Source organism: Chiloscyllium plagiosum, chromosome 14 (assembly GCF_004010195.1).
Source record: "Chiloscyllium plagiosum isolate BGI_BamShark_2017 chromosome 14, ASM401019v2, whole genome shotgun sequence".
Lineage (NCBI taxonomy): Eukaryota > Metazoa > Chordata > Chondrichthyes > Orectolobiformes > Hemiscylliidae > Chiloscyllium > Chiloscyllium plagiosum.
This window is the reverse complement of record NC_057723.1, coordinates 63,619,103-63,632,919: the sequence shown is the minus strand read 5'-3', so window position 1 is coordinate 63,632,919 and position 13,817 is coordinate 63,619,103. Positions and strand designations below refer to the sequence as shown.

The window sequence follows — 13,817 nt, the reverse complement described above, 5'->3', positions numbered from 1 at the left end:
GTGTTGAACATTTATCTTAATCTAAGATCAACCTAACCTACATACCCTTCAATTTACTGCCGTCCATGTACTTGTCCGGCTGTCACTTAAATGTCCCTAATGTCTCTGACTTTACTACCACCGTTGGCAGTGCATTCTTCGCACCCACCATTCTCTGCGTAAGGAACCTACCTGTGACATTTCCCCTATACCTTCTTCCAATCACCTTAAAAGTATAACCCTTCATCATGGCCATTTCTGCCCTGGGGAAAAGTCTCTGACTATGTGCTCTATCTATGCCTCCTATTATCTTGTGCACCTCCATCAAATCACCTCTCTTACTTCTATCCAGTGTGTAAAGCCCGAACTCACTCATAAGACAACTCTCCTCATAAGACAAGCCCACCAATCCAGGCAGCATCCTGGTAAATCTCCTCTGCACCCTCTCTAAAGCATCTACATCCTTCCTTTAATGAGGCGACCAGAACTGAACACAATATTCCAAGTGTGGTCGAGCCAGGGTTTTATAGGGCTGCAGCAGAACGTCCCAGCTCTTAAACTCAATCCCCCTGTTAGTGGAAGCCAAAACACCATATGCCTTCTTAACAGTACTATCAACTTGGATGGCAACTTTGAGGGATCTGTGTACATTGACATCAAGATCCTGCTGTTCCTCCACACTGCCAAGAATCCTGTCTTTAACCCTGAATTCAGCATTCAAATTCAACTTTCCAAAATGAATCACTTGGCATTTATCCAGGTTGAACTCCACCTGCCACTTCTCAGCCCAGCTCTGCATCCTGTCAATGTCTTGTTTCAGCCTGCAACAGCCCTCAACATTATCTGCAACATCACCGACCTTTGTGTCATCGGCAAACTTACTAATCCACCCTTCCACTTCTTCATCCAAGTCATTTATAAAAACTACAAATAGCAGAGGCCCAAGAACAGATCCAGCGGTACACCACTGGTCACCGATCTCCATGCGGAATACTTTCCATCCACTACCACTCGCTGTCTTCGTTCGGCCAGCCAATTATGTGTCCATTCAGCCAAACTTCCCTGTATCCCATACCTCCTAACTTTCTGAATGAGCTTACTGCAGGTAACCTTATCAAATGCTTTACTGAAATCCATATACCCTACATACCCTACCCTACCTTCGTCAACTTGTCTCATCACATCCTCAAAGAACTCAAAAAGGCTTATGAGACATGTCCTGCCCCTCACAAAGCCATGCTGACTATCTTTAATCAAACTATGCCTGATGGGCCAGGTATTCAGCCCCAACGTGTTGTGTGAGTTCGTGGGGACTCAGGAGTGCGATGGGTTTCCAAATGAACTGACTCCTATCTGTCTGGAAGTTGACCATGGCCCCATCCAACAGACCCTTCCCTGGGATGCAGCACTCTAGATCTGAGCCATCTCAGGGAAATCTGCCCCATGACCTTTAGAATTGCACCAAGGTGTTTCATGTATGGGAAGCTTCTGCACTCTCCACTTCCTAACCTTTTTCTGTTGCTGAGCATAATGTTTTACACTCTGGTGGTAGAAATCCCCAGAAATCCCTCTTTTCCATTGAGGAATTGGAGTGGAGAATGCTGCTTGCAGCAGCTCTATATAAGTACTCTAATTGCAAGGCAACGCATAGTTTAGGTGACCTGGACAAAACAGTAAAGCACATTTACACTGAATGTTTTCACTTGCAGCCCCTTTGTAATTCCTTGGTGGCTGCTCCTCAAGTTTTGGTTGCACTTCAGTTCCACGCTTGTGATATGTGGGCATCCTGTGCCGAGAGGGGTGGACAGTGGAATTCATTGCCACAGAAAGCTGAGGAGGCTAGGTCATTGAGGATATCTAAAACAGAGAAAAGTTCTTGATTGCCATGAAGATCAAAGGTTGCAGAGAGAAAGCAGGAAAATGGAGTTGAAAAGCCTATCAGCCATGATTGAATAGCTGAGCATATTTAATGGATCGAATGGATCTAATTTCTGCTCCTATGTCTTATGGCCTTATAGTCTAAGTGAGACAGCCTTCTTGGGGATCTGCTCCTGGGCCCGGCCAAATTGGCAACAAACCAGTTCAGGGCAGCAAATGGTGGAAGGGCTTATTGTTCCAGACTGTCTGCTCCTCTTTCACAGTTACATCTGTGCTCAGCTATCCCTGGAGAGAGAGCATGCAGTGCTTACTGGTATGATAGAAATCATCAGAGCCTTGTCGGCGCCACAGAGACTGGGTATTCTTCTATTCCCTTGTTATCCATGGCCCCTGAATCCTGCCATTCCTATCCTTCAGTTTTGCAGGGACGTGCATGTTCTGTACTTTAATCAACTGGTTTTTAAAAGATGTAGGTTTGCCCTCAAATAACTGCTCCTAATCCATGTTCCCCAGTTCCTGTCTACTTTGGCTGTAATTGGCCCTTACCCAATTAAGCACCATCACCAAGGCCACTCTTGTCCTCATCCATAACTATTCAAAATCTTATGGAGTTATGGTCACTTAAGCCCAAAATGCTGTCCTACTGAAACATCGAACACCTGTCCCAGCTCATTCCCTAATACTAAATCTAGTATGGCCTCCTCTCAGGTTGGATTGTCAATATACTGTCTCAAAAATCCCACCTGAAAACATCCAACAAATTGCGCTCCACCTGAGCCCCTAGCTCAAAGGAGTCTCAGTCAATAAGAGGAAAGTTGAATTCACCCATGACAACTACCCTACTTTTTTCACATCTTTCCAGGTTCTGACTACATATCTGCTCCTCTGTCTCCTGTGGCTGTTGAGACGTCTATAGAAAACTCCCAACATTGTGATTTCACCCTTCCTATTCCTGAGCTCCACCCATAATCCTTCCAATGCACGATCCTTCCAATGTGAGCTCCCTCAACACAGCTGTGATGTGACCCCTAACCAGGAATGCAACTTCCCCCATCCTGTTTGTTTCCCTTTCTGTCCCATCTGAAACTGATATCCTGAAATGTTGAGCTGCCAGCCCTGTCTCTCCTTTAACCATGTCTCAGTATTGGGAATAACATCATAATTCCATGCAGTAATTCAAGCTCTTAGTTCATCTGTCTTACCTGTTATCCTGCAGACCTCCAGTCACTCTGAACTCTGCAACATTCCTCTGCCTGCTTTTACTCTGCACTCTGCATATCTTTTTTACCCAGTCCCTGCACTTATTGGCCTGTTGTTCCGATTCCCCACTTCAGCCTCACACTCCTGACCAACAGTGCAAGGAGTGGCGAACATAGGCTTTCTTGGGCCTCATCAAGATGGCCATTAACAGGTCCAGGCAGGGGATCAAAGAAGTGCTCATCATTCTGTGTCTGCCCCTCTTTCATGGTTACACCTGCATTTGGGCATCCCTGGAGAGGGAGCACCTGGTGCTCATCTGCTTGGTTGAGGGCTTTCAAGACTGTTGGGTGCCATGGGACCTGGAATGCAGTATCAACCTAGATAATGATATTCTGAGTTAGTTCATTGCTTCTGTTTCCGTTTTGCCCTTTAAGTTTGCTTTTGGTTTGGTGCTCTGGGAAGAGGACTATTTTATTTTCTCTTTGCATTGATTTTGGATCCCTTGGAAGAACCAAGGAGGCTAATAATTTAGTCCCGAACTGTTCCTGTGCCAGGTGTACCTGATCCGGATCAGTGTAAGGGGAATTTTATTTTTAGTTGAAATGAGCCGGAGAGCTTCCTCTGGATTTTAAACCATTGTCTCTGTCCTAGGAAAATTCAGTGAAGGGGGAGCAGAGGGGGTTTATTTATCTTATTTTTTGTTCCCTTTGATTTGCTTGAGTTGTATTTTATATTGGCCCCTTGTGGTCCCTGCTCCAAAAGAGGTTGGTGAGGTCGGGGTCAAGGGCGAGTTATTTTTTTGTTTGTTTATTTTTGGTTATTCCCTAAGTAATAGGGTATTATTTTTATTTAACAAAGTCAAGAAAGCTTTAGTTTCTGTTTTGAAAGAGTAGAGTGTGTCTTACTCAATATTTCACCTGGTGCTGCCCCTATCCCAGGGGTATCTGGTGGAGGCATTTTCGGCGGGGTTTTTGCTTTTTCTGTTTATACCCTTTGTTTAAAAGACTTTCGAGTCGGGAGAGCTTTACTTCCATTTCACTTTCAGTTTATGGGTAGAGAGATTTTCTCAGTATTTAGCTATGTGCTGTCTCTGTCCTGGGAATGTTTCACCGGGACCATCTGAAGGGAGCTTTGCATTTAGTTTAAAAGAGTAGAGAGAGCTTTCTTTTATATCTAACCCTGTGCTGGGAGTGTTCGATTGTGACATTGCAAAAGGTGCTTTACCTTCAGTTTAAAAGAGTAGCGGTCACTTCAATTTTAGTTTTAAAAAGTAGAGAAAGCTTTACTGTGAATGTAAGTTTGCTCATTGAGCCGGAAGGTTTGTTTTCAGACGTTTCGTCACCATACTAGGTAACATCATCAGTTAGCCTTCGGTGAAGCACTAGTGGTATAGCCCACTCTTTATTTCTGTGTTTAGGTTTCATTGGATATCCTTGGGAAGCTTTGCTGTGTATCTAACACCGTGCCTGGATGTACTGGATGGGGACTGTGTTGAGAGTTTATTTTCTGTTAAAAGAGTAGAGGGAGCTTTGCCTTCAGTTTGAAAATGTGAACGGAGCTTTGCTGTGTAATTAACACTGTGCTCTCCCTGTCCTGGGAGTTTTTGATGGGGACAGTGTCAAAGAAGTTTTACTTTCAATTTAAAAGAGGCTTCATTCTGTGGAACTTGACATCAGGTTGGTCAGTATCTCCTGTGTTGTTCCTGATGATGCGGGGTGTCACAATGTGTTTATGTCGGGGACTCTTGCTGAAGTTATAGAATGTTTCCCTGTTATTCCGCAGAGACACAACAGACCTCCTCTGAAGATGTGCAGTCAGAGAGCAAGAGCTTGCAGGAACCTGAAATCGCCACAGTGCAGGTTAGTCAGAAGAGAGAGCTCCAGTGAGGATACTGTAGCTTAAAACTGTTGTTGTTTTCCTTTTGTTGTACTTCTTTGTATTTGAGCCCTATCATTTCTAAGACCACATGAAATAATGAGCTTTTCATCCAAGTTCATAACTCTTAGATCCAGTAAGAATTTCAGATGTGAATAAAAAAGAGCATTTAGGAAGAATATTTTCATAGAGCATGGAGAATGTAGAACTCACTGCCCCTTTAACTGATTGCTAACACAACACTTCCTCATTTCAGAGAAGGTTTAATGTATAAATGAGGGCATCGGGGCAAGGTCGCTGGTGGGGGAGGGAACATGTGAAGTTTATAAACCAGGCACAGACTAGTTGGGTCATATGGCCTAATCCAAAGATGTGCAGGTTAGGTGAATTGGCCATGCTAAATTGCCCGTAGTGTCAGGTGCAGGGGTAAATGTTGGGAATGGGTCTGGGTGGGTTGCTCTTTGGAGGGTCAGTGTGGACTTGTTGAGCCGAAGGGCCTGTTTCCACACTGTAGGGAATCTAATCTAATCTAAATATAAATTGGGTAACCTAACATTGTAATGGAGCGATGGTAAAAAGTGCTCTGTGGTGCCGTTTCTGTGAAAATGTTGCCTCTCTGTTACTTGTTTTGCTGAATATCGCTCATTCTCTCCTCTGCAAACCTCCCAGGAGCCTGCAGATGTGGTACTAATCGATGATGATTCTGAGGAACTTTGTCCTGTCATACCTAAGAAAACTTGTGTTGAGTGTCCGCTTTGTGGGCAGCGCTTCCCATTGGAAAAAATTGAGGTGCATGCAGCCGATTGTAATGGGACCAGACACGGAGACTGGCAAGGTACGAACATCTGTGTTTCTGGATGGGGGCAGTTGTTTGCTGGGTGTCCACCAGTTTTCTCTTTAAGCAGTTGCAGTGCTACTTAACACCTCTGGGTGAGCTGCGTTACCGTGGGCGGCATGGTAGCTCGGTGGTTAGCACTGCTGCCCCACAGGAACCGGGGTTAGCACTGCTGCCAGGGATCCAGGTTCGATTCTAGCCTTGGGCGAATGTCTGTGTGGAGTTTGCACATTCTCCCATGCTTGCATTTCCCCCGGGTGCTTCAGTTTCCTCCCACAATCCAAAGATGTGCAGATTAGGTGTATTGGCCATGCTAAATTGTCCCATTGTGTTCAGGGATGTGCAGGTTAGATGCATTAGTCAGGGGTAAATGTAAAGTAATTACATTTACTTTACATCCCAGGGAATGGGTCTGGGTGGGTTACTCTTTGGAGGGTCAGCATGGACTTGTTGGGCCGAAGGGCCTTTTTCACACTGTAGGGATTCTATGATCTTTTGTAGGGATTCTTTGAGTGCACAGTGGCTCCACCTGCATTTTAGGCATCAACTGTGCAGGAAACATAACACAATATCGACCATGTATGAAAGAACAGATATTAGAAGAGCCAGTTCAGCGTTTATTGTTCATTGCCACTGTGTGGGCTGGGGATGTCTCGACTGTCCCAGTATTCAGTGGGTAGGTGTCTGAACTGTATCCAGTGGTGGAGTTTCTCAACTGTCCCAGCATTTGGTGTGGTGGCTGTCTAGACTGTCCCAACTCTCGGGATAGGGTTGAGACTGCCTTAGCATCTGAGGTGGGGACTGTCTATACTGTCCTAGTACCCAGGATGTGGTGAGTCCAGGGTAGGGGCTGCCTAGACTGTCTCAGTGTCTGGTATGGGAGGATGTCTAGACGATCCCATAACCTGGGATTGGGTGTTAAATTATCTACTCCTGTTAGCTTCCTGCAGCTGTGGTGGATCATCCCTTCACCTGCTGTGCTCAGACATGGAGACACTGGTGGAATTTCTCATTAATCTGCACTGCCAGACTACCAAGCATATGCATCCTTCCTAAGCTGCTGTGTCCACAGGTGAACATGTAATTCCTGATGAAGGGCTCTTGCCTGAAATATCAGTTCTCCTGCACCTTGGATGCTGCCTGACCTGCTGTGCTTTTCCAGCACCACATACTCAACTCTGATCTCCAGCATCTGCAGTCCTCACTTTCTTCTAGATATTCCAGCTAGGTCCATATGAAGTTTTATATAACTGCAACGATGCCCCATCCTTTTGTATTGCAGACTCTGGAGATGGAGACCAGTGGGTTTAGGGTTTGAAGCTTGATGTTATTTTTGATAGCTACTCAAATCAACTTTGAAGGAATTTAAATATTTGGAACCTTCTACCATGTTCTTGTCTCCTCTACTCACAGTGCGGATCCGCAGCAAACCACGCAGAGCAAGCAAACAGAATGACATAAATGGATGCAACCCTTCAGTATTCAAACAGTGAGTCCTGGGCCAGCTCACCAAATACTCAGGGAGAGACTATGGACCAGTGTCACAGTGTAACTGGGAATATCTGCTGTGATGAGCCTGTGTAGATGTGTTGGTGCCAGTGCGCATGTGTTTTGTGTGTGGCTATGTATCCATGCCTTTGTGTGTAGGTGTGTGTCAGTTTATTAGTTGATAGTAGTGTGCAGTTGGCGGTGTCTCTTTGTGTGAGGGTATGCTGATGTATGCCTTGCTATGAGTTTTAGTAAGTGTCATGAGCCTGTGTTCTGAGAACGTCTGTTTTGATTGTGTTGGTTTGGATGTGTCATTGTGCATTGGATTGATGTGAATCTGGGAATTGTGACAATGTCTCAAGTTCATTGTGACATAAAAGTTCATTTGACTTAGAAATTTTATACTTGCATTCTGGAGAGCAACCCAGTTAGTTCCATTATTACTCACCTTGAACAATTGAAATTTAAAGAAAGCCAGTATGGAGGAGTTAGAATAGTTCTCAACTAACTTACTGGATTTTTATTGATGAGGTAACAGAAAGGGTTAATGTGATATTCATGGACTTAGAAAAAGCATTCGATGTAGTGCCATGCAGAGTAAAAGTAGAGCTCATGGAATTAAAGCCACAGTAGCAATATGCATACAAAATTGTCTGAATGACAGGAAACAGAGACTAATGGTTAATCAATGTTTTTGAGGCTGCAGGAGCATCAGTAGTGGAGCACTGCAGGAGTCAGAACTGGAAATCTTGTTTTTTTCTGATATATATTAAAGATCCTGGTGTTTGGGGTATGGGGCACAATTGGAAAATGATATGAAACTTAGAGTTGTAAACTGGGAGGAGGACATTCACAAGTTGGGGGAGCAGGCAGACAGGTGGCTGATGAAGTTCAGTGCAGAGAAGTGTGGTAATTTACTTTGGCAAGTTGAACATGGAGCGATGTTATAAAACAAAAAGATCAGAAGGGCATTGGTATATAAATATGCCTAAGTCATTGAAGGTGGCTAGACAGGTTGGGAGAGCAGTTAATGAAATATCGGGGTGTGAGCTTTAGAAACTGGCACAAAGGACAAAAGCAAGGAAATTAAGATAAACTAGTTCAAAGCACCAGTTCAGGCTCATCTAGAGTATTGTGTCCAGTTCTCAAGCGTTACACTTTAGGAAGAAGGTGACGACATAGAGAGGATGTGGAAATGATTCACAAGAATGTTCCAGGAATGATGAACTTAAATTTATTGGAGAAGTTGGGAGAGTAAGAGAAGAGAAGCAAGACGAAATTTGGGAGAGGCATCGAAAATTATTTATGGTCTGGACAGAGTAGGGAGGGACAAACTAATTGTATTGATCGAAGAATTGAGAACTAAGTAAGGCAGTGAAATAACATTGGGTGAATTGTCCTATCAGAAGACCGTCAGGCTAAGTGGCCTCAGTCTATGCTGATTCTATACCTTCATCCTATTGAAGTTAGTCTTTTTCTAATTTGGACGTTCCACCTTGGATTGTACCTAGCCGTTAATCTTAGCTGAGTGCTCTCCCTATAAACACTTGGTCCATCTCAATCCATGTCCACTTGGTTGTCCATGTGGATTCCCTATTGTTACAGCAAATATCCTTCCTTACTATTGCATTAATTTCCTCTTTAATAAGCAATGCAATTCTGCCACCTTTTCCTTTTTATCTGTGGTTCCTAAATACTGCGTACCTCCGGATATAGAGTTTCCACCCTTGCAAACATTTCTCTGTAATCCCAACTATATTATGTCTATTTTCATCTGCTTGTATGATTATTGCAAATGCTCCATGCATTGTTTCTTGTCCCATTCTCATTATTTTTCACTGTGGCCCTGTTTGATCCTGGCCTTTGATTTCTCTGCCTATCACCTTTCTTGTTCCCCTTTATGTCTTTTGTTCTGCTCCTTGATTCCCCTTTCTCTCACTCCTTGAACAGGTTCCCATCTCCCTGCTATCCCCCTACTGTTCAGTGTTGTAGTTCGCCAATCCTATATGAAGACACTCTGTGATGCATTGTAATCCTATCCATGCTCCTCATTGTCCTCCTTTGTCTACCCCTTTCTAAAATGAAGCTACTCCCTTTGCTATGTTGAGGCATGAGCATTGACAGGACCGTCACCAGCTTGGAGGAGAGGGGGTTAGAGAGGAAGGGCATCACCAGGTCAAGGTGCGGGACTTTCCCTGTGTCTTGTTCTGTATGTCAGTGATTAATTACTAAGATTTTATGATGTTCATATTTGCCCTGTTGATTTTCCCACAGGTAATGGGAGTTGAGTAAATGTGTGGAGTTTAACTGAATCTCATACACTTGCCTCCAATCCAAAGGCCTTGTCCTGATTGACGGACTCTGAATCCTCTGTTAATACCGACCAGAGATATACACTACTCAAAGTCCAGCACTGTGAGGGGCCCTGCCTATACAATCACTGCAGCCTGGAGATTACCACCAAGCACTTCACATTCCAGGACCAAATGCCACATGTAAATAGTCTTTCATTAAAATCTTCACTTATACTACGTCTAAATGTTCATTTTGTACAGTGATAGGCAAATGAGTTACTTAATATCACTTAACCATTTGGGTTCAGAACATGGCTGGGTCTGCTCATGGTATGTCTGCAGGCCGCTGTCTGGCTGGGTCTCTGACATGGCACCATCTGGCTGGGTCTGCGGCCAGGCCGCTGTCCGGCTGGGTCTGCGGCCAGGCCGCTGTCCGGCTGGGTCTGCGGCCAGGCCGCTGTCCGGCTGGGTCTGCGCCCAGGCCGCTGTCCGGCTGGGTCTGCGCCCAGGCCGCTGTCCGGCTGGGTCTGCTCACAAACTCCATTGAATGCAGATTTACAGGATGAATTCCAAACGAAGACAAATAGGTTGAATCCCAGCTTTTCTACCAAACTCTGAACCAATGAAAATTAACATGAATTAACAGACGAATGATACTTTGCACCAATTGGTACATTACATTTAAAGTCGATAAAACAAATATATGCCTTAGATGCGGAAGGGGAATGCCTGTCATTGTGTAAGGTGCTAAATAGTTACACGGTTCTATATTATGCCATTCTTTATTCACACAGGGAAGTTAGAAATTTTAATGTGCAACAGCTTTTACCTGAGATTTGTGGTTACAATTATGTTCTATGTGAATGATATTGTCTGGTTGCTTGTGTCTTGGTATCAGACTGGTTGGTTGGGTCTGTGGGAAAGTATCTGGTTGGATGGGTCTCTCTGTGGCCACTGTAGGGTTAGTGGAATCTGTGTGGAGGAGCCTAAATCAAAAACAGAAATTTCTTGACAATAGACAATAGGTGCAGGAGTAGGCCATTCTGCCCTTCAAGCCTGCACCAAAATCCAATATGATCATGGCTGATCATCCTTAATCAGTATCCTGTTCCTGCCTTATCTCCATAACCCTTGATTCCACAATCCTTGAGAGCTCTATCCAACTCTTTCTTAAATGAATCCAGAGACTGGGCCTCCACTGCCCTCTGGGGCAGAGCATTCCACACAGCCACCACTCTCTGGGTGAAGAAGTTTCTCCTCATCTCTGTCCTAAATGGTCTACCCCGTATTTTTAAGCTGTGTTCTCTGGTTCGGAACTCACCCATCAGCGAAAACACGTTTCCTGCCTCCAGAGTGTCCAATCCTTTAATAATCTTATATGTCTCAATCAGATCCCCTGTCAGTCTTCTAAACTCAAGGGTATAGAAGCCCAGTCGCTCCAGTCTTTCAGTGTAAGGTAATCCCGCCATTCCAGGAATTGACCTCATGAACCTACGCTGCACTCCCTCAATAGCCAGAATGTCTCTCCTCAAATTTAGAGACCAGAACTGCACACAGTACTCCAGGTGTGGTCTCACCAGGGCCCTGTACAGCTGCAGAAGGACCTCTTTGCTTCTATACTCAATCCCTCTTGTTATAAAGGCCAGCATGCTATTAGCCTTCTTCACTACCTGCTGTACCTGCATGCAGACCTTCATTGAGTGGTGTACAAGAACCCCCAGATCTCTCTGTACTGCCCCTTTACCTAAATTGATTCCACTTAGGTGGTAATCTGCCTTCCTGTTCTTGCCACCAAAGTGGATAAGGATCCATTTATCCACGTGAAAGTGCATCTGCCATGCATCTGAGCACTCACCTAACTTGTCCAGGTCACCCTGTAATCTCCTAACATCCTCATCACATTTCACCCTGCCACCCAGCTGATGAAATTTGCGAATGTTATTGCTAATACCATCTTGTATATCCTGAAGATAGATTGTAAAAAGCTGCGGTCCCAGTACTGATCCGTGCGGTACCCCACTGGTCAGTGCCCGGCATTCCGAAATGGAGGGGGGGAGGAGTGTGGAAGGATGAGAGAATGCAGGCTGCAGCCCTATGAAGCAGGGGGAGGGCTTGCAGTTGGCCTGTGTGGGGATGTGGGAGACTACAGGAGCCTGGCGGCCAAGGGCTGGCTGAAAGGCAGCTGGAGGAACGGAGGGAGGGAAGCACGCACAGAGGAGGAAGAGCAAAGAGAAAAGAGAAAAAAAAGCCAAAGGGGATAAAGAGAAAGAGCAAGAAAGAAAATGTGGCTGGCCAGCACGCCTTGAAGTAGGGAGAAAAGGCAGGGGCCAGCGCCTACGGCCATACTAGTCTGAAAACGCCCGATCTCGGAAGCTAAGCAGACTCAGGCCTGGTTAGTACTTGGATGGGAGACCGCCTGGGAATACCAGGTGCAGTAGGCTTTTTCCGCCAGCAGTGGCTGCTCAAGTCACCCCTCTGCACTTGTCTTGTGCCAGGCAATGGAGCGGCAGGTTATTTTTGCTGCTGCTGCTGTGCCTGGCATCAGTCTCCTGCAGGCACGAGACACGGAGGGGAGGAGAGCGGAGCGCTGCCAAAATCAGCAAGAAAGGCGGAAAGAAAGGGATTGGGGCTGCACGCTGTCTGCGGGTGGCAGTCAGGAAAGGCGGACAATAGACAATAGGTGCAGGAGTTGGCCATTCTGCCCTTCCAGCCTGCACCACCATTCAATATGATCATGGCTGATCATCCTTAATCAGTATCCTGTTCCTGCCTTATCTCCATAACCCTTGATTCCACTATCCTTGAGAGCTCTATCCAACTCTTTCTTAAATGAATCCAGAGACTGGGCCTCCACTGCCCTCTGGGGCAGAGCATTCCACACAGCCACCACTCTCTGGATGAAGAAGTTTCTCCTCATCTCTGTCCTAAATGGTCTACCCCGTATTTTTAAGCTGTGTCCTCTGTTTCGGCACTCACCCCGCAGCGGAAACATGTTGCCTGCCGCCAGAGTGTCCAATCCTTTGATCATCTTATATGTCTCAACCAGATCCCCTCTCAGTCTTCTAAACTCAAGGGTACACAAGCCCAGTCGCTCCAGTCTTTCAGTGTAAGGTAATCCCGCCATTCCAGGAATTGACCTCGTGAACCTACGCTGCATTCCCTCAATAGCCAGAATGTCTCTCCTCAAATTTGGAGACCAGAACTGCACACAGTACTCCAGGTGTGGTCACACCAGGGCCCTGTACAGCCGCAGAAGGACCTCTTTGCTTCTATACTCAATCCCTCTTGTTATGAAGGCCAGCATGCTATTAGCCTTCTTCACTACCTGCTGTACCTGCATGCTTACCTTCATTGAGTGGTGTACAAGAACCCCCAGATCTCTCTGTACTGCCCCTTTACCTAAATTGATTCCACTTAGGTGGTAATCTGCCTTCCTGTTCTTGCCACCAAAGTGGATAACCATACATTTATCCACATTAAACTGCATCTGCCATGCATCTGACCACTCACCTAACCTGTCAAGGTCACCCTATAATCTCCTAACATCCTCATCACATTTCACCCTGCCACCCAGCTGATGAAATTTGCGAATGTTATTGCTAATACCATCTTGTATATCCTGAAGATAGATTGTAAAAAGCTGCGGTCCCAGTACTGATCCGTGCGGTACCCCACTGGTCAGTGCCTGGCATTCCGAAATGGAGGGGTGGAGGAGTGTGGAAGGATGAGAGAATGCAGGCTGCGGCCCTATGAAGCAGGGGGAGGGCTTGCAGTTGGCCTGTGTGGGGATGTGGGAGACTACAGGAGCCTGGTGGGCAAGGGCTGGCCTGAAAGGCAGCTGGAGGGACGGAGGGAGGGAAGCACGCACGGAGGAGGAAGAGCAAAGAGAAAAGAGAAAAAAAAGCCAAAGGGGATAAAGAGAAAGAGCAAGAAAGAAAATGTGGCTGGCCAGCACGCCTTGAAGTAGGGAGAAAAGGCAGGGGGATGCTGTCTGCTTGGTTGGGTCTGTGTGTGGGATGCTGTCTGGTTGAGTCTGTGTGTAGGATGCTTTCTGGTTGGTTGGCTGCTTGAATGGGATGCTGTCTGGTTGGTTAGGTCTGTGTGTAGGATGCAGTCTCTTTGGTTCGGTCTGTGTGTAGGATGCAGTCTCTTTGGTTCGGTCTGTGTGTAGGATGCAGTCTCTGGTCCGGTGAGTGTGTGTAGGATGCTGTCTGGTGGGTTGAATCTGTGTGTCGGATGCTCTCTGGTTGTTTGGGTTTGTGTATAGG

At 45.8% G+C, this 13,817-nt stretch overlaps 1 protein-coding gene and 1 pseudogene across 1 annotated transcript in view; both read left to right on the top strand.

The window, feature by feature from the left end:
- The window catches only part of uimc1 (ubiquitin interaction motif containing 1), a 52,137-nt gene extending 42,347 nt beyond the window's left edge, over positions 1-9,790 (top strand). Inside the window, exons 7-10 of the mRNA XM_043703909.1 lie at positions 4,840-4,916; positions 5,602-5,767; positions 7,181-7,256; positions 9,530-9,790. Coding sequence (XP_043559844.1) covers positions 4,840-4,916; positions 5,602-5,767; positions 7,181-7,256; positions 9,530-9,533 — 323 coding nt within the window. The 3' untranslated portion in view covers positions 9,534-9,790. The remainder of the gene's footprint in view (positions 1-4,839; positions 4,917-5,601; positions 5,768-7,180; positions 7,257-9,529) is intronic.
- Positions 9,791-11,881: 2,091 nt separating this feature from the next.
- On the top strand, positions 11,882-11,990 carry LOC122556997 (annotated as a pseudogene).
- The last annotated feature ends 1,827 nt before the right edge of the window (positions 11,991-13,817 follow it).